Raw genomic sequence first — 21,145 nt, 5'->3', positions numbered from 1 at the left:
AAACGACATGGCCACACCGTTTGGACTAGGTCCCAAAATGTGTGGCCATGTCGTTTGAGATTTGAACTTGGAAAAAAGACTTGTTTGTTTTTTTGCCACTTGAACGGTGTGGCCACACCATTTGGACTTAGTCTTGAACGGTGTGGCCACACCGTTTGGACTTAGTCTCAAACGACATGGCCAAACCGTTCAAGACTAAGTCCGAACGGTGTGGCCATGTCGTTTGAGACTAAGTCCAAACGGTGTGGCCACACCATTCAAGTGGCAAAAAAAATAGACAAGTCTTTTATCAAGTTCAAATCTCAACGATATGGCCACACCGTTTGGGACCTAGTCCAAACGTGTGGCCATGTCGCTTTAGATTATCTTCAAGCGGTGTGGCCACACCGTTCAAGTCACTAAAAAACAGACAAATCGTTTTTCCAAATTCAAATCCCAACGACATGGCCACATCGTTTTGGACACGATCGACGGTGTGACGAGACCGCTTTGGTGAAATACAAACGACCTAGCCGCGTCGTTTAATTACTACATGCATAATTATTACATGCATAATTATTACATGTATAATCACTGTACACATCAATAATTCCTACATGCATAATTATTACATGTATAATCACTGTACACATCAATAATTCCTACATGCAAAATTATTACATGCATAATTACTACATGCATAATTATTACATGTATAATCACTGTACACATCAATAATTCCTACATGCATAATTATTACATGCATAATGTAAAGCCCGAATTATTATTAAGGGTATTTTTGTAAATTTCATATTAAATCTAGGGTCATTTATGTAAATTGGTCGTCGGGTTTATATTTCAAACGTACGTAACTTATTGAAACTTAACTCCGACTCATAAGTCACGTTAGGTAAGCGACCCATATGTGAAAATGTGAAAAAATGTCGGTTAGCGGTTTTCTGCGTTTGAAGCTGGCACGAGTTAACAACTTACACGCATGATTGGGTCATCGTTATAGCATGCGGTGAGATAGAATATAGAAGATTAAATTTAGCGGGATGGGCCGGAAAAATAATTACGACGCGACGTCAAACGAGTTGGTGGTTAGGAGTATTAGGACCTTAAGCCTAATTGGAATATATTGGGCTTGGGCCTAAATATATCGGCCCAAATAGAAAAAACGAAATCGCGAAACCAAAAAAATCGCACCTAACTTCTCCTTCTTCCCCAATTCGACAATACCCAAACCCTAGGAGAGAGAAACCTAAATTCTCTCAATTCCCATCGATCCAACCCTAAATTCTTTACACTCAAACCTAGAAACACTAAAATGAAGTGAGAGAAGTCGAAATCTCTTGGAAATTCGAGCATACCGAAGCCAAATCGCGGCGACAGGTGAGTGAATTCCTCTCCAATCGATTCAACCCAAGAATTCAAACACCCAATCACTAACAACACTCAATCAAGTGTGGGGATTCAAAAATTATTGGAATTGGCGTCGTATTTTCGCGAAAGGTGAGTTTGAATTCGTTTCAAATAAATAGTTAGCTTCCATTTCGATTGCTTGAGGGTGTAATGCTAAAATTGATTGTATTGGGGGTGTTGAAGGTCGGCAGTGGCAGTTTGGAGGAGCTAAAGTGGAGGGAAATAGTGGTGGAGCCGAAAATTCTTGGAGTTGCGTCGTGTTTCAGTGAAAGGTTAGTGAATTTCGCTTACAGTAAATAATTTGAACTCGATTTTTATGTAGTGGGTTGTATTGATGAAGTATAATTGAAATGGGGTGGGTTTAATGTCGGCAGTAGCTGGTTTGGAGAAGGAGAGTTGCGAAATTGGTGGAGGAGAAGCTAGAGTGAGCGAAATTGTGGAGAAGCAAGCTAAGGAGTGATTTTGCCGACTTGGTAAGAATTTTTTTTGGGTTATTCATTCCAATTTCGAGAGATTCATGTCGATTTATAACTGTTTAAGACTTGAATGCGTAATGAGTGAGGGATAAGGAACACACGATATTATTGTTAGATTTAATATGAATCGAAGGGCGTGGGATTGGTTGTAGTCGAAATTTGGGACTTGGAATTAGGATGTGATAGGATTGGCGTCGATATGAGGGCCTGCCATGGCTGAAATAGCCGTGGAGACCGTCAGAGTAACAGTGCCCGAAATGGCCTGTAGCTCTATTGACAGTAGTTATAGAAAAAAATACCCGAAACCAATTTCTTAACGTCGAGATTTCTTCTCGGCTTACACTAGTTAAGAATTCCTCGTGGTTCGATCAATTCTAACAACCGACGTATATGTATATGCTGTTATAGGAGTGAATTCGAGTTGATTCGGTTAAGCGGGCTCGATTTGGTTAAGTGGGCTTGAGGAGAAGGAGCTTGCTAAGGTAGGAACCTACATACCAATATATAGTCTGCCTATTTTCATGCATGATTTGAATTGTTTAAATAGGAAATAGATAGTTGAGCGTATCAACCATGCATGTATATATGATATTCATGTTTTGCACTGTATTTCCTCGATATAAACTGTATATATAGATAGCTTTTGTGTGAAATAGTTTTTTTGGTAAAATCGGGGTAGCGGAGATTTGTTTTCTTTGTTAAAAGAGAAAAAAACTGGTTTTGGAAAGGGTTAGCGTCTCTTGTCTCAGTAAGGAGACAGAGAGATGGATTTTGTATGCGGGTGAGGATTACCCGGTTGTTTGTAAATATGTGTGAGGTTCTGGATTGTCCCCGGGATAAAGTTCGTTGTTATTTACGATGATTCGCCGTTTGGGAATCATCGGTTGTCATTTACTATGAATGGCCCGTTTGGGAGTCATAGGTTGTATGTGATCGATGGGGAAAATCTAGGAACTCACACATACAGGACCAACAATTTTAAAAGAAAAACTAAATATGTATCTATAGTATTTGGAAAACAATCGGTAATATGAGTATATATATAGATATTACTATGCTTATCACGAGGGATTTAGAAAAGGAATGGTGAATTCTAAAAAGAAGGAACTGTTGTCCTTAATTCGGAGGCGGCAGTTCGCTTTAGGATTCAAGCGTGGTGTACACCTTTCGAGGTGGTGGGCCACCTTTAAAAGGGATGCATCCTTTGGATGTAGTCCGGGAATTCCTTTTCTACTTTTCTAGATAACCATGCTTTATGCGTGTCACTTGTTGTATGGTGATTAGCTTGTGTGGGGTTACATGCTACCTCGATGAGGTTTAGACGCGAGGAGTGAGAGTTTAGTCCACTCACGGATGTGTGTCGAGAATCTGGCGGTCTGCGGATCGTCGAACGGTTGACCACCGTAAGTTAGGTGACAGCTTTGTATGGGGGTCGTGGGTCACGGGCCCACCGAGCCCTAAAAGCTTTGATTTTTTGTGTGTCTGCGAACACAACAAGCGGCATTTTAGCTCCTGCGGTAAAATCAGGAAAACAACGGTGCATGGTTCACTTTGGAAAGTCTTGAACCGAGATTGCCTTATGGATGGGCCCGGTACCGTACCGGTCGTCTCACCATTCTAATAGGATGCGTGACCACAATAGTTGTATGATGATTGTGAAAAACTATATTTTGTATATCAATGAAGCATGTCGAGATGATTTCTGCTAGTTAGTGATGTATATATATAGTCACAATATTTGAATACTTTTATGGAAACCCTGCATGTTTTAAATATTTTCTATAAGTAACTATTTATTGGATATGTGCGTTTCTACTGGGCATAGTTGTTTGCTCATCCTATTTAACATTTCAGACGAGCCAGTTGCGGAGGAGGTTTTCCCTAAGCCCAGTGATGACGGTTATGGTGATTTGGGAGGATTCCCTTATGCTTGACGAGGACAGAGTCAAGTTCATATTTTGGATTGTATAGAGATAGTCTAGTCATTTTGGTTGTATATATAGAGAGAGCTTCGCTCATTTTGATGTAATATTTGATGTATTTGAGTAGCAGTTACACTTACACAGTTGGTGGATGTATATAATGTTGTTTAGAAGGTTGGGTTTGTATATATATGGTTGTTGGAAGGGTATTATGAAATGTCCAGGTTATGACAGGTTTTATGACAGGTTTTAGGGTTTATGAATGTCGATTAAACAAAGGAAACTCTGCCAAAATTTTGGTAGAATTGGGATGGGTGTCAGCCTCGAGATTTACTCCTCGTCCTCGGGATGTGTGTTGGGTCTCGGGTCGTGACAGAACGTGGTATCAGAGCGTGCACTATTAGATCCGTCTGGGAGCTGTAGTGGGGGACTCGGTCACGACGTGTTTCATAAGTTTTAGTCGGAACCCGATAAAGCCCTAAGTAGTGTTTACGTTCCATTAAACGTTAATACTAGCTTAGTAATGTCGAGACGTCGCACGGGTAGTTGTCTTGTCATAGCGGAGAGCGTGGACACGTGTCGGAAAAATTTGACGAATCGGACACCATTAGGTCGGAGTGAATTTTCATTTCGAGGTGCGGAGGCCGACTGCGCTTCTTTACCCGACGGCGACTGCGCTCATCTCTTGAAAATTCTCGCTCATTACGTGCATGTGAGCTCCATAGGGCGCGACCTACACTTCTTGCATAATTTTGAGAACTCTCTCTCTAATGTATCATACAATCGAGTTGGCTCTTTTGTGTATGTGCAGAATAGTCACCATGGATCCGGAAAGTACTAGTGGTGATGATGCTACGGATCGTGGGGAGACCGAATGGATAGGCTCCTCGCTATGATGAATCAAATGGCTCAGCCACAAAATGAGATGAGAGCTGAGATTGAAAGTTTGAGGGGCTAGTCGGGCGAGCCCCAACCTCTTTCGACATCCATTTGTTATTCCCACGGTGTAACACCGAGGTAGCATCCCCAACCAACCACGTGAGAGTTGAGGAGTTCAGGGGCCACAAGTGCAAAGTCAATCGGGTTTTCGCTTGCAAATTTCATCAGTTACGTCCACCTGAATTTGTGGGGTCTTCGAGGTTAAAGTAGCCCAGAAACCGGTTGTTAGACATGTCTAGTATCTTTGGACTCCATGATGTGTACCCGGCGGCGGGTTACTTTGGCTGCCTTCATGCTTAGAGGTGAAGCCAAACACTGGTGGATCAGTGTTAAGGATGTAGAGACATTTCCTATGAGTTGGGCTAAGTTTGAAGAACTATTCCTTCTGAGGTATGTTACCGAGGCGGCGAGAGCTAAGAAGCGAATGGAATTCCTCAAGTTAGAACAAGGAAACATGACAGTGGGGCAGTATGAAGAGAAATTCACTATTCTTTCACGATATGGGAAGGAGTTGATTTCCACGGAAAAAGCTAAGGCGAGGAAGTTCATTGACGGGCTGAAACCGTATATGCAGAGCAAGATGTCGGTCCTTCAGATCGATTCTTATGCTGAGGCTGTGAGAAGGGCTCAAGGTATTGAAAGAGTGGATGATGGAGTTATTGCTCTGAGAGGCAAAGAGGGTTGAAAGGGTAAGGCGATTCGGCATTTCGGGGTAGGCGGGATCTGGGGAAAGAGGCAGGTTTACCAAGGTAGTGGTTCAGGGTTGCAACAGATGTATAGGCCGGTCATCCAGCAGGCACCACAGTGGAGGGCACCAGCTGTACATAGGGGTTTGAATGTGGTTAGGCCAGCACAGAGTCTACCAGTTGCGAGACCGATGAGTGGATCACAGAGGCCACCGAGGGTACCTGCTCCTTCTCAGACCAGAGCACCAGTGCAGAATTTGAGGCCTCAGGGTCAGAGAGCTAGATTGCAATCTGTAATACCCCAGAGTACACAGTCGGGGAGAGAGAGTGTGGTTTGCTATAGTTGCGGTGAAGCTGGGCATATCAAGCGGTTTTGTCCCAAGTCCAATTCAGGGGTGGAACAGAGACCACAGGGCAAGGTGTATTATCTAGTGCCAGAGGAAGAAGTTGTGGATCCTGCATCAGTCCAAGAGGAAGCCACGGTATATAATGCTATGGGGGCAGATATCAGCGCTACAGATAAAGTGGTGGAAGGTATGATATGTTTGTTTACTCATAAGGTGCATGTCTTGTTTGATACGGGTGCTACTCATTCCTTCATTTCTAAAACTATGGTGGAAATTCTTGGGTTGGAAGTAGTTAATACCAGGAGGAAGCTTATTTTATCTACTCCTCTAGGAAAGAAAACTATGTTCTTTGAAGTTTGTCACCATTGTGTGATAAAGATAGGTGATAGGGAGATGATAGTCGATCTAACGGTGATGGACCTAAAAGATTTTGATATCATCGTAGGGATGGATTTGTTAGGGAAGTATCATGTCCATGTAGATTGTTTTGCCAAAACAGTGACGCAGAAATGGGGACAGCCTGAGGTTGTGTTTGAGGGGATTAGAAATACGGTATCTCGAGTGGTGAAGGCCAAGTCTGACTTCAAGTATGATAGATACGGATTGTTAGCTGGTCTTAGTCTCCAAGGGCCGAAGTTCGAATCTTCCGAGCTTGTTCCTGTAGTTAGTGAGTTTGCGGCAGTGTTCCCAGATGCATTGCCGGGATTGCCTCCCTGGCGTGAGATAGATTTTGTAATAGATCTAATGCCGGGAACGTCACCTATTTCGATGATTCCTTATCGAATGGCTCCTCTCGAAATGAGAGAACTCAAGTCCCAATTAGATGAATTGAAAAGATTGGGGTTTATAAGGGAAAGCCAGTCACCTTGGGGAGCACCGGTGTTATTTGTGAAGAAGAAAGATGGGTCTTTTAGGCTATGTGTGGATTATCGGAAGCTGAATAATGTGACTATCAAGAACAAATATCCGTTGCCTAGGATCAATGACCTATTTGATCAGTTAAGGGGTGCCAAGTATTTCTCGAAGATAGATCTCAGAACAGGCTACCATCAGATGAGAATTCGAGAAGAAGATATACAGAAGACAGCTTTCCGAACACGGCTGGGGCATTTTGAGTTCTTGGTGTTACCATTTGGATTGACCAATGCTCCGGCTGCATTTATGGATCTCATGCACCGAGTGATGTGGAAATACCTAGATCAATTTGTTATCGTATTCATAGATGACATCTTGATTTATTCCAAGACTAGGGCTGAACATAAGGAACACTTGAGGATTGTCTTCCAAACATTAGTTGATCATCAGCTTTATGCCAAGTTCAGCAAGTGTGAGTTCTGGTTGAATGAAATGAGGTTCTTAGGGCATGTTGTATCGGGAGAATGGAATCAAAGTTGATCGTTCAAAGATAGAGGCTGATGAATAATTGGCGAGACCACCGCGTCGACCGACGAAATCGAAGCTTCTTGGGATTGGCAGGGTATTACCGTCGTTTTGTAGAAGGATTCTCTAGCATAGCATCGTCCTTAACTAGATTGACACAGAAAGATGTGAAGTTTGAATGGATGGAGGCATGCGAGAAAGCTTTCCAAGAGCTAAAGACGCGATTGATAACAGCGCCAGTTTTGACTATTCTAGATCCGGAGAAGAGCTATGTGATTTATACCGATGCCTCTAACACTGGGTTAGGATGTGTCTTAATGCAAGAAGGCCAAGTGATAGCGTATGCGTCTAGACAATTGAATGCCCATGAGAAGAATTATCCTACTCATGACTTGGAGTTAGCGGCGATTATTCATGCTCTAAAGATATGGAGGCATTATGTGTATGGTGAGAAGTTTGAAATATTCTCTGATCACAAGAGTCTCAAGTACTTGTTCTCGCAGAAAGATTTGAATATGAGGCAGAGGAGATGGGTTGAGTACATGGAGGACTATACATTCACATTGCAATACCATCCGGGTAAAGCAAATGTAGTTGCCGATGCATTGAGTAGAAAGCGAGAACATGTTTGTGCTCAGATGATGATGAAGGAGTGGTAATTGCTGGAGTCTGCTGCTTCTTATGGTTTTGAAATCACGGGAAATGGAAGTGGAGATCCTCAGAAGTGCTGTTATTTAGCACAGATGACAGTGACGGCAGAAAACACCTTGGTTCAGGAGATTGTGAATGGTCAGAATACATCGAAGGATGGACCTAGGTACCGAGGATATGTGAATAATGCTGAGGATGTTGATTGGGAAAAATCCGGAGACGGAAGCATCAGATTCAGAGGAAGAATTTGGATACCTTTTGATCACTCTTTGTGGAATAGTATCTTGAAGGAGGCACATAGATCGAAGTATACCATTCATCCTGGCGGTACCAAAATGTACAGAGATCTGCGTCGTCAGTTTTGGTGGCCGGGTATGAAGCGGCACATTGCGGAATATGTTAAGAAGTGTGCCACATGCCAACAGGTGAAAGCTGAACACCATAGACCACCTAGTCTTCTTAAACCTCTGGAGATTCCGGAATGGAAGTGGGAGAATATAACCATGGATTTTGTATCCGGGTTACCGAGGACCAGTGAGGGAATGGATTCTATATGGGTCATTGTTGATAGACTGACCAAGTCTGCCCATTTCATACCTGTTAAGACTACTTACTCTGCTGAAAGGTTAAGTAGGATCTACGTGTCAGATGTACTGAGGTTGCATGGGGCACCACTCTCGATAATTTCAGATAGAGGTACTCAATTTACCAGTTCATTTTGGAGAAGTCTTCAAAGGGAATTGGGGACCAAACTAAAATTCAGCACCGCATTTCATCCGCAAACCGATGGGCAATCGGAAAGAGTCATCCAAATCATCGAAGATATGCTTCGGGCTTGCGTGCTTGATTTTGGGGGTAGTTGGAAGACTCATTTGGCGTTGGCCGAGTTTGCTTACAACAACAGTTATCAATCTAGTATTGGTATGGCCTTTGTTTGAAGCGTTGTATGGCGACCTTGCGAGAACACCTCTCTGTTGGACTGAAACAGGAGATAGTATTATGTTGGGGCGAGGAGATGGTTAGTGACACCACCGAGAAGATTAGAGTGATAATGAATCGGTTGCTCACGCCTGACCCAGTCGTCCGAAAAGCTATGTAGATAGGCGTAGGCGTCCCTTTGGAATTTTATGAAGGTGACGGGGTATTCTTGAAAGTATCTCCGAAGAAGGGCATTCAGAGGTTAGGGATGAAAGGAAACTTGCACCTAGATATGTGGGACCATTCCCGATTATTGAGGAAGATCTCGAGCTAGCTTATAAGCTCGAGCTACCAGAAAGGTTATCACGTGTCCATAATGTGTTCCATATCTCGATGCTGCGCAAGTATGAGCCGGATCCACTACATATTGTTGATTTGGAATCGTTAGAGTTGGAAGAAGACATTACCTATCCGGAAGGGCCAGTTCAGATTCTAGATGCGAGAGAAAAGAGATTGCGGTCAAAGGTCATTCCGTTGGTAAAGGTCTTGTGGAGAAATCACAATGTAGAGGAAACAACATGGGAGAAAGAAGCCGATATGAGGCAACAATATCCAGAATTGTTCGAGAAATAAGGTATGATTTAATTTCGAGGACCGAAATTTTCTTTTAAGGAGGGTAGGATGTAAAGTCTGAATTATTATTAAGGGTATTTTTGTAAATTTCATATTAAATCTAGGGTCATTTATGTAAATTGGTCGTCGGGTTTATATTTCAAACGTACGTAACTTACTAAAACTTAACTCCGACTCATAAGTCACGTTAGGTAAGCGACCCATATGTGAAAATGTGAAAAAATGTCGGTTAGTGGTTTTCTGCATTCGAAGCTGGCACGAGTTAACAACTTACACGCATGATTGGGTCATCGTTATATCATGCGGTGAGAAAGAATATAGAAGATTAAATTTAGCGGGATGGGCCGGAAAAATAATTATGACGCGACGTCAAACGAGTTGGTGGTTAGGAGTATTAGGACCTTAAGCCTAATTGGAATATATTGGGCTTGGGCCTAAATATATCGGCCCAAATAGAAAAAACGAAATCGCGAAACCAAAAAAATCGCACCTAACTTCTCCTTCTTCCCCAATTCGACAATACCCAAACCCTAGGAGAGAGAAACCTAAATTCTCTCAATTCCCATCGATCCAACCCTAAATTCTTTACACTCAAACCTAGAAACACTAAAATGAAGTGAGAGAATTCGAAATCTCTTGGAAATTCGAGCATACCGAAGCCAAATTGCGGCGACAGGTGAGTGAATTCCTCTCCAATCGATTCAACCCAAGAATTCAAACACCCAATCACTAACAACACTCAATCAAGTGTGGGGATTCAAAAATTATTGGAATTGGCGTCATATTTTCGCGAAAGGTGAGTTTGAATTCGTTTCAAATAAATAGTTAGCTTCCATTTCGATTGCTTGAGGGTGTAATGCTAAAATTGATTGTATTGGGGGTGTTGAAGGTCGGCAGTGGCAGTTTGGAGGAGCTAAAGTGGAGGGAAATAGTGGTGGAGCCGAAAATTCTTGGAGTTGCGTCGTGTTTCAGTGAAAGGTTAGTGAATTTCGCTTACAGTAAATAATTTGAACTCGATTTTTATGTAGTGGGTTGTATTGATGAAGTATAATTGAAATGGGGTGGGTTTAATGTCGGCAGTAGCTGGTTTGGAGAAGGAGAGCTGCGAAATTGGTGGAGGAGAAGCTAGAGTGAGCGAAATTGTGGAGAAGCAAGCTAAGGAGTGATTTTGCCGACTTGGTTAGAATTTTTTTTGGGTTATTCATTCCAATTTTGAGAGATTCATGTCGATTTATAACTGTTTAAGACTTGAATGCGTAATGAGTGAGGGATAAGGAACACCCGATATTATTGTTAGATTTAATATGAATCGAAGGGCGTGGGATTGGTTGTAGTCGAAATTTGGGACTTGGAATTAGGATGTGATAGGATTGGCGTCAATATGAGGGCCTGCTATGGCCGAAATAGCCGTGGAGACCGTCAGAGTAACAATGCCCGAAATGGCCTGTAGCTCTGTTGACAGTAGTTATAGAAAAAAATACCCGAAACCAATTTCTTAACGTCGAGATTTCTTCTCGGCTTACACTAGTTAAGAATTCCTCGTGGTTCGATCAATTCTAACAACCGACGTATATGTATATGCTATTATAGGAGTGAATTCGAGTTGATTCGGTTAAGCGAGCTCGATTTGGTTAAGTGGGCTTGAGGAGAAGGAGCTTGCTAAGGTAGGAACCTACATACCAATATATAGTCTGCTTATTTTCATGCATGATTTGAATTGTTTAAATAGGAAATAGATAGTTGCGTATCAACCATGCATGTATATATAATATTCATGTTTTGTACTGTATTTCCTCGATATAAACTGTATATATAGATAGCTTTCATGTGAAATGGTTTTTTTGGTAAAATCGGGGTAGCGGAGATTTGTTTTCTTTGTTAAAAGAGAAAAAAATTGGTTTTGGGAAGGGTTAGCGTCTCTTGTCTCAGTAAGGAGACAGAGAGATGGATTTTGTATGCGGGTGAGGATTACCCGGTTGTTTGTAAATATGTGTGAGGTTCTGGATTGTCCCCGGGATAGAGTTCGTTGTTATTTACGATGATTCGCCGTTTGGGAATCATCGGTTGTCATTTACTATGACTGGCCCGTTTGGGAGTCATAGGTTGTATGTGATCGATGGGGAAAATCTAGGAACTCACACATCTGACCAATAGTTTTAAAAGAAAAACTAAATATGTATCTATAGTATTTGGAAAACAATCGGTAATACGAGTATATATATAGATATTACTATGCTTATCACGAGGGGATTTAGAAAAGGAATGGTGAATTCCTAAAAAGAAGGAACTATTGTGCAATTCGAGGTGGCGGTTAGTCTCTAGGATTCCAACCGGTGGTGTACACCTTTTGAGGTGGTGGGCCACCTTTAAAGGGATGCATCCTTTGGATGTAGTCCGGGAATTCCTTTTCTACTTTTCTAGATAACCATGCTTGTACATGTCGTTGTATGGTGATTAGCTTGTGTGGGGTTACATGCTACCTCGATGAGGTTTAGGCCTTGAGTGAGAGTTTAGTCCACTCTGGATGTGTGTCGAGGATCCCGGTCTGCGGAGTCGTCGAACGGTTGACCACCGTAAGTTAGGTGACAGCCGTATGGGGGGGTCGCGGGTCACGGGGGCCCACCGAGCCCTAAAAGCTTTGGGGATTTTGTGTGTACGAATATAACAATGGCATTTCAGCTCCCTGCCGGTAAAATCAGGAAAACAACGGTGCATGGTTCACACTTTGGAAAAATCTTGAACCGAGATTGCCTGTGGGATCTTTGAGTACCCGGTCGTACCCTCACCATTCTAATAGGATGCGTGACCACAATAGTTGTATGATGATTGTGAAAAACTATATTTTGTATATCAATGAAGCATGTCGAGATGATTTCTGCTAGTTAGTGATGTATATATATAGTCACAATATTTGAATACTTTTATGGAAACCCTGCATGTTTTAAATGTTTTCTATAAGTAACTATTTATTGGATATAATGCTTTTCTCGGGCATAGTTGTTTGCTCATCCTACTTAACATTTCAGACGGGCCAGTTGCGGAGGAGGTTTTCCCTAACCCTAGTGATGACGGTTATGGTGATTTGGGAGGATTCCCTTATGCTTGACGAGGACAGAGTCAAGTTCATATTTTGGATTGTATAGAGATAGTCTAGTCATTTTGGTTGTATATATAGAGAGAGCTTCGCTCATTTTGATGTAATATTTGATTTATTTGAGTAGCAGTTACACTTACATAGTTGGTGGATGTATATAATGTTGTTTAGAAGGTTGGGTTTGTATATATATGGTTGTTGGAAGGGTATTATGAAATGTCCAGGTTTTAGGGTTTACGAATGTCGATTAAACAAAGGAAACTCTGCCGAAATTTCGGTAGAATTGGGATGGGTGTCAGCCTCGAGATTTACTCCTCGTCCTCGGGATGTGTGTTGGGTCTCGGGGCGTGACACATAATTACTACATTCATAATTACGTTTAATTTAGATTTACCTTATTCTTATTAAATGCATCATCTTCCATTCCTCTATTTTCTTCACTTTGAACTTGTTCTACATTTTCTTCTTGAATGGGGTCACTTGGAACTTGTTCTATATTTTCTTCTTGAATGGGGTCATGATGCATTACATTTTCTTCGTCATCTTCATGTTCTAAAATGGGGTTGGGCTCTTCCATTAGTGTTTAGTGTTAGGGTTTAAGGGTTTAAGGGTTTATGGTTTTTTATGGTGGAAGAGAAGAGAATAGAAGAGAATTGCTGAAAAGATTGCAACAAGTCAAATTCACTTTGGTTTGGGGTCTGCCCAACACAAAACAACTTTTGGGACCAATGGCACATTTGTAATAAGTGTTTTAGTTTTTGGGGTCTGCCCAACATAATATGGGGTCCGGTAGTAACAAGTACCATAAATATTTCTCTATGTATGTTCGGTGGGATGGTTTGCAAGTATTGCATAACATATGAGTTTTTATTTTTTTATTTTTTGGATTGGTAAATCTGTTTTAAATAAGATCAGTAAGTTTTTGATGCTGGAATCATCACCCAAAAGTTTTACCGACTTTGGTAGTGGTCATCTGTTAAACTGAGATTAGTAACTCTTTTTAACTCTTTTATGCAGTGTGCAATACTTGATAAACCTCTAGAGTCTTAATTCCGTGTAAGACTTGCATGTGTTTCGATAAACTCATATAAAATAAGTTTTACTTAGAGAAAATGGTCGAACAAAAAATCAATTCTCTTGGAGATAACTTTGGCTACCTTGATGGCTTGATACAATGACATGACCAAACCATGTCTATATTGGTGAGCTGTCGATGCAGATAGGGGAAGTGTATAATTTGATGTTTTGGCAATATAAAATGGGGTGAACATCTGATTAGATCGACATATTTAATTTATAACAGCTTAGGCTATAGAAAAGAAGCATTGTGTCAAAGGCGGTCCAGTGACACTTGCCAAGGCGGTAACTTTTAGTGAAAACAGTTGCAAACATTATCAAAGGTATTCTTATGTCAGCCAAGACGTTAGTTGAGAGTCCTACTAGATTTTGGACTTTGGCATACGCCCGGGATCTATTAAATATTGGTATTTGTTACTCTTAAAAAAAAACGATTATTACAAGTGTGCCATTGGTTTCAAAAAATCCAAAAAAAAAACAATTATTACAAGTATGCCATTGATTTCCAAAAAATTGAATTCGAAACCCCAAACTTAAATGACCCAGTTAGGTCGTTTGGACTAAGTCCCAAACGACTTGGCCACACCATTTGGGACTTAGTCTAAACAACCGGCCACACCGGTCAAGAGCCAAAAAAACAGAACTTTGAATTTTTTTTCAAAGTTCAAATCCCAAACGACATGGCCACACCGTCTGGACTGAGTCCAAAACGATGTGGCCATGTCGTTTGGGATTTGGACTTATAAAAAAATGGCCACACCGTTTGGACTTAGAAAAATCCCCAACGATATGGCCACACCGTTTGGACTAAGTCTCCAACGATATGGTCACACCGTTTGGACTTAGTTCAAAATGATGTGGCCATGTCGTTTGGGATTTGAATTTTGAAAAAAAATTTAAAGTTCTATTTTTTGGGCTCTTGACCGGTGTGGCCGGCTCATTTGGACTAAGTCCCAAACGGTGTGGCCAAGTCGTTTGGGACTTAGTCCAAACGACCTGGCCGGGTCGTTTGGACTAAGTCCCAAACAGTGTGGCCAAGTCGTTTGGGACTTAGTCCAAACGGTGTGGCCGGGTCGTTTAAGTTTGGGGTTTCGAATTCAATTTTTTGGGAATCAATGGCATACTTATAATAATTGTTTTTTTTTGGATTTTTTGAAACCAATGACATATTTGTAATAATTGTTTTTTTTGTGGGAGTCCGCCGAACACAAATTGAGGACCCTAAATATTTTGTGTGCTGAAAGCCTAAAAAGACTTTACAAAATGTATCACAAATTTTCGAATAAAAATATATTTTAATTGAAAATAAACCGAAATACGTTAATGAGCAGCGATTATGATATATAAGTACTTGGAAACTAAGGGATCAAATTGAGATAGTCTCCTCACTTTGTGATTTAGGATATTAATCCGTAATTTTCAAATAGAATTATCGTAAACTCGATCTAGCTTGTATAATAGTTTTCTTAGATTTATGGTGATTTAGTGGCAAATTTTGAATATATAATTGAAAATAAATTGAAACGTTAAGATTGGATCAAACTTGGAAACTAAGGGATCAAATTGAGATAGCCTCTTCACTTTGTGGTTTAGGATATTAATCCTTAATTTTCAAATTGAATTATCTTAAACTCGATTTAGCTTGTATAATAGTTTTATTAGATTTATGGTGATTTAGCGGTAAATCATCACCACTCGGCTTACGCACTAATGTGTACAAATCACTAAAACAGATTGATTGTTTCCATATCCTCAAAGAATACACTACTCCCACTTGAAAATATTTATCACATGAACGTGTCCTACGAACGGGTGCCATTATATTAAATTATTCTAAAAAATATTAGCAACTATGCATAGCTATGAGATATGAAAATTATGTTAATTACTCATTTAAATTTCTTGCACCACTCTCTATAAAAAGGAAGTATCAAACCTTGATAAAACTCATCGACTTCTTTTTATTGTTAGGTTTAACAATAGAAGTTTGATTGAAGTTTTGTGAGAATGCCAAATGTGGCAAAAATAATATTGAAGTTACTTGAATAACAAGACATTCCCAATCACAATAAAAAATTATGATAAACACTACTTAAAATGCAAAACTATATTTGTCGAGACATTTATTCTCCCTACATATAATAAAAATATGTTTTAGGGTTATTAGTTCAATGCATTTGCATCAAGTTTCTGATTTTCCATTAATTATTCTTTAAGATTAGTTTAATGTAGTACGTTGCATCCAGTTTCTAAATTCTCATTAATTATTCTTTGAGGTTAGTTTAATGCAATTGCATCAAGTTTTTGATTTCTCGTTAATTATTATTTGAGGTTAGTTCAGTGCAATTGCATCCACTTTATGATTTCTTGTTAGTTATTCATTAAGGTTAATTCAGTACAGTTGCATCCAGTTTTTGATATGTCGTTAATTAGTATTTGAGATTAGTTCATTGCATTTGCATCCAGGTTCCAATCTCCCGTTAATTAATTACTCTTTGAGGTTAGTTCAATACATCTACAGCTAGTTTCTGATTTCCCGTTAATTGTTTTTCTATGTTAGTTCAATAGTTTACAATTTCTATACAGTTTGTATACATATAAGAGTATGTTTTTATAAACTCTTTTTCGTTTTGGGTTACTAATTACTCGTAATTACTCATGTGAGAAGGCTAAAAAAGTGGACATTTATGCTTTTGAGCTCAGTGCGATGCAGTTACATTCGACTTTCGATTTCTAGTTAATTATTTTTTGAGGTTATTTCAATGCATTTGCATCCAATTTCTGATTTCTCGTTAGTTAAGCTTTGATTTTAGTTTAATGCAGTTGCATCCAGTTTTTGGTTTTCCGTTAATTATTCTTTGAGGTTAATTCAATGCAGTTGCATCCAATTTCCGATTTTATGTTAATTGTTTTTTGGGGTTAGTTCAATGCATTTGCATCAAGTTTCTGATTTTCCATTAATTATTTTTTGAGGTTAGTTCAATGCAGTTACATCAAATTTATAATTTCTCGTTAATTATTCATTTAGGTTAGTTTAGTGTAGTTTCATCCATTTTTCAATATTTTGTTAATTAGTTTTTGAGATTAGTTCATTGCATTTGGATCTAGTTTCCGATTTTCTGTTAATAACTCTTTAAGGTTAGTTCAATATATCTGCATCTAGTTTCTGATTATTTATTCTTTGAGGTTAGTTCAATGCAATTATATCCGGTTTCTAATTTTCTGTTAATTATTCTTTGAAATTATTTCAATGCATTTGCATTTAGTTTCCGATTTCCCATCAATTATTCTACGAGGTTAGTTTAATGCAGTTGCATTTGGTTTTTTATTTTTTGTTAATTATTTTTTGAGTTTAGTTCAATACATTTGCATCTAGTTTCTGGTGTCTCATTAATTATTATATGAGGTTTGTTTGATGTATTTGCATACCGTTTCCGATTTCCTGTTAAATATTTTTCAAGAATTTGTATCCAATTTCTAATTTTCCGTTAGTTATTATCTGACATTAGTTTAATGCAATTATATCCAGTTTTCGATTTCTACTTAATTACTTTTTGAGTTTAGTTCATTGTATTTGCATAAAGTTTTCTATTTCCCATTAATTTCTCTTTGAGCTGAGTTATGTATTTGAATCCAGTTTCCAATTTCCTTTTAATTATCCAATGTGGTGTGTAATACCAACTTCTATTGATCTATCTGTAGTGTCCTTGCAAACATGACATAAAAAGTAAATTATGCTTGATTTACTATGTGGGATCATCGAAGATTATCCAGTTCCCAATTTTCCATTAATTATTCTTTAAATTATGCATGACTCACTATGTGGAATTTTCAAAGATTATCTACGAATAGGTGTTGTTATATTAATTATTCTTAAAAATATTTGCAAATATGCAGAACTAATATATATTAATATTATATTGATCACTCAACCAAATTTCTTATAACATGAAAAGCCTCACTCTCCATTAAAAAAAAAATAACCCACCTTTGATAAAACCCTTCAACTTCATTTTGTTGTTTAATAATAGAAGTTTGATTGAAGTTTTGTGAGATTGCCTAATAAACTGAAGTTCATATATATTGAAGCTACTTGAATAGCAAGGAGTTCCCAATCATACGGAAAGAGATAAGATAAACACCATTTTAAATGCAAAACTATACTTAGCGAGATATTCCCACAACATATAACCCAACTATGTTTTGAGGTTAGTTCAATGCATTTGCATCTAGTTTATGATTTTCCGTTATTTATATTTTGAAGTTAGTTCAATGCAATTGCATCCAATTTCCAATTCCCGTTGTTTATTTTTTGAGATTAATTCAATGCAGTTATATCCAGTTTCTGATTTCTCGTTGATTTTTCTTTTTGGTTAGTTCAATACATTTGTATCCAATTTCCAATTTCTTGTTAATTGTTCTTTGAGATCAGTTCAATGCATTTGCCTCCAGTTTCTGATTTCCAGTTAATTATTCTGTGAGATTAGTTTAATGTATTTGCATATAGTTTCCGATTTCTCGTTTATTATTTGATAAAGTTGCAATTGCATCTAGTTTCTGATTTCCCGTTAATTATTGTTTGAGGTTAGTTCAATGAATTTGCATCTAGTTTCCGATTTCCCTTTAATTATTTATTGAGGTTAGTTCAATGCATTTGTATCAAGTTTATTTCTTGAGATTAGTTAAGTGCAGTTGCATCCGATTTCTAATTTCCCGTTAATTATTTTTTAAGATTAGTTCCACGCATTTGCATCATGTTTCCAACTTTGTCATAAACACTAAAATTGTATGATTTGTAATAGGGAATTAGTTTATACAAATCACTTATTTTTTTAACATTTTTGTTTATTTGATAAAATATATAAGAATTTGAACACTAAAAGTGTTCGATTCGTAATAGGAAATTACCTTTTACAAATCACCTATTTTTTAGCATTTTTTTTTATTTGATCAAATATATAAGAATTGATTTTTTTTTTATTTGATCAAATATATAAAAATTGGAAATACACTCAAACTTTCTAAAAATAAGAATTAGAAATACATTCAAACTCTCCAAAGAGGTTCCATGTACGTAGGATTGTAGGCTATTAGAAAAAATCTTTCATATTAGAGTGCCATATACAAGAGAAAAAAACTAACTCTCATATTAGAGTGCCACATAGAAAAGAGAAAATCCTCCATTAGAGGTCTCTGCTTTAGTATATAGATAGTAGATGGCTATGCGCCTCACGTTGCCTCCGACACAATTGCATTATATAACTACTTGTATTGTAACCTGGCTTGGGGAATATCCAATCAATATGATATATTTGGGATGGGAAAAGAAAGGGAATATCCAATCAAGTATGACGTAGGATTTCTAGAAGTTTTGAAGGCATATAAAGGGATGGGAAAAGAAAGGGTTTAGGACCTTCCTTCAACATTGTATTTGAAGTTCAGGCAAGAAACACAAGGTAGAATTTTACATTCATAACTCAAAAAGTTACTTCTCTTTCTTGGTTAGTACTATTATATGACATGAAATGTTAGTACCTAGCATCTAATATAGTAAAACTAGTGCTCAACGTTTCATTCTAGCGTGGTTATGGCGTGCCCGACTCAAACAATCTAAAGTTACTAGTAAAGTGACCAATGACGGTTCTATATAAGTATTGATCGGTTCAAGGAGTTTAAGAACAAGGAGTTTAACCCTTTAACATTTTTGTTTGTGCAGCGATTCATGCCTTGGCATGTATGAATAATACAACTAGAGAAGCTAAGTTTGGGGGTTTTAAGGATGTGGGGTTGGTCTGAGAAAGAGATTTGCAGTGCATTCAGAAAATCCTATGGTTATGACGTTACCTGAGACAAACATGATGGCATGATGCTGAAGATGGACTTTTTTGTAAGCAATTTTGGTTTTGATCCATTATTAGGTCTTTTTTTTCTTTATAGATTATTAGTTGTTGCAACAAGTTATCTTAAAGTTTGGCATGCAGAAAGGATTATCCTAAGGTGTTCGATAATCCATGTTTTATTCTCGAATGGTTTAAACGAGAGAGTTCACCCGCCCATAAATTACTGAGAACAAACTTCTTGAGGAGATTTGTAAGGGAGAAATATCTGAAGTGTTGAATGCATATTGAGGTATTAGGTATAGAAAAGACATGGTTTAGGACCTTCAACATTGCTTTAGTATTATATTATGTAATTGTTACTTTAGTTCGAGAAGAAACATTGTTGTAGAATTTACGATTAGGCAATTTTATTTTTACATCTCTTTCTTAATTACTTCTTGTGTTTCTTTCTTACGACCTATACTTGTCTCTCGCAAAATTACTTCTATGAATGATATATAAAGCATTTGTTAAGACTTGTGTTTGCACAGATGAATGAGATTTATTTCTCATCGCTGAATCATTATGGGAAAATCTTGTATTGTTAGAAGTCGTCTGTCATATATCTACTTAAAGTATCAAATTAATGTGGATTAGTTTTTACTGTTTATTATTGAGTTCCTAGTCTGGGTATAAAGATTTTTTTATTATTATTATCTTTCTGTTTCTATACAAGATATATATCGGATGTATGGTTCTTTACTAGGTTTCTTTTAGAAACGAAAAAAATATCTTTGACATAATGATGTTTTTAGTCTCAATTAATTATGGCCTGGTTATAGGATACCCTGCTAGCTGCTGCCCTATCTAAACTAGAGGTAAAACCTTGATGGATACATTAATGAGATTTGGGATGACACTCTTGGTTTAACATATGCTTGGTGTGAATGTGGGACTTTTTTCTATGATTTTGAGCATGCACAAAGACATTTAAGAACGGACCATCCGACGTTGAGGGATAAGCTTTTATTTGGTGGCAAACGATAGATGGTTACATGTTGTTAGTCTTGCTTGTGCACCCGCATTAGTGTTATGTTATGAGTTTCTTGATTATAAGGCTCATAACTTAGTGTTTCATGATTGTAAGGCTCATAACCTAGTGTTACTGTATTAAGGATCCTCCCTCTAATGATCATACGCTTAGGGAGGTATGTAACTCTTTGAAGTTTAATCAATAGGTAGGGATTTTCCTTAACCCCATTATTTATTAAAAAAAAAAAACAAAAAAAACTAGAGATGCTGTTTCTCCATGCAAGTTTTTAGCCGCAGACTCTTCTTATATATCTAAAAGTCATTATTAAATGTATATTAATTACCAGCTAAAGTTCAAATAATATTGTACATGCACATCTTTTATAGCTACTTAAATATCATTCTTAATCCTCACAAAATGTTGTAGCCTCTTCCTCACCTTCTCACAGTTTTTCCTTTCTCCTCTAGCCTCATTTTTTTTCTCTCTCTTATCTCCACTATTCTCTTTATACCCCCTTCCCTCCTTTGTGGCCCTCCATCTGTCCCTTGATCTCTCGGTCTATCGGTTGCCTGCCGCGTGTAGGGTTTCTGCACGTGCCCTAGGGTTTCCCCCATACCTCATGTCATGTGCGTATCCTGCTTGTCTGAATCTGGGCTCACCTCACCTTTGATTCGTGGCCTTCCACTGTCAGCTCTAGGCCTTCAGTATTCATCCCCTTCCTAATGTATTCCTGTGGCCGTGACCCTGCTAGAATGCCTCCCATTCC

The 21,145-nt window shown here is 38.3% G+C and overlaps 1 protein-coding gene across 1 annotated transcript; it reads left to right on the top strand.

Annotated features, from left to right (window-relative positions):
- Positions 1-7,897: 7,897 nt before the first annotated feature.
- LOC147485991 (uncharacterized) lies at positions 7,898-9,356 on the top strand. The gene is made up of 2 exons (XM_086573621.1): positions 7,898-8,292; positions 8,960-9,356. The coding sequence occupies exons 1-2, from the start codon at positions 7,898-7,900 to the stop codon at positions 9,354-9,356; spliced, it is 792 nt and encodes a 263-aa protein (XP_086429747.1).
- The last annotated feature ends 11,789 nt before the right edge of the window (positions 9,357-21,145 follow it).

The sequence above is a fragment of the Coptis chinensis genome, chromosome 7 (genome assembly GCF_015680905.1).
Source record: "Coptis chinensis isolate HL-2020 chromosome 7, ASM1568090v1, whole genome shotgun sequence".
In the NCBI taxonomy this organism is placed as follows: Eukaryota; Viridiplantae; Streptophyta; class Magnoliopsida; order Ranunculales; family Ranunculaceae; genus Coptis; species Coptis chinensis.
Note: the sequence above shows the minus strand (reverse complement) of the source record. Positions and strands in the feature narration are given on the sequence as shown.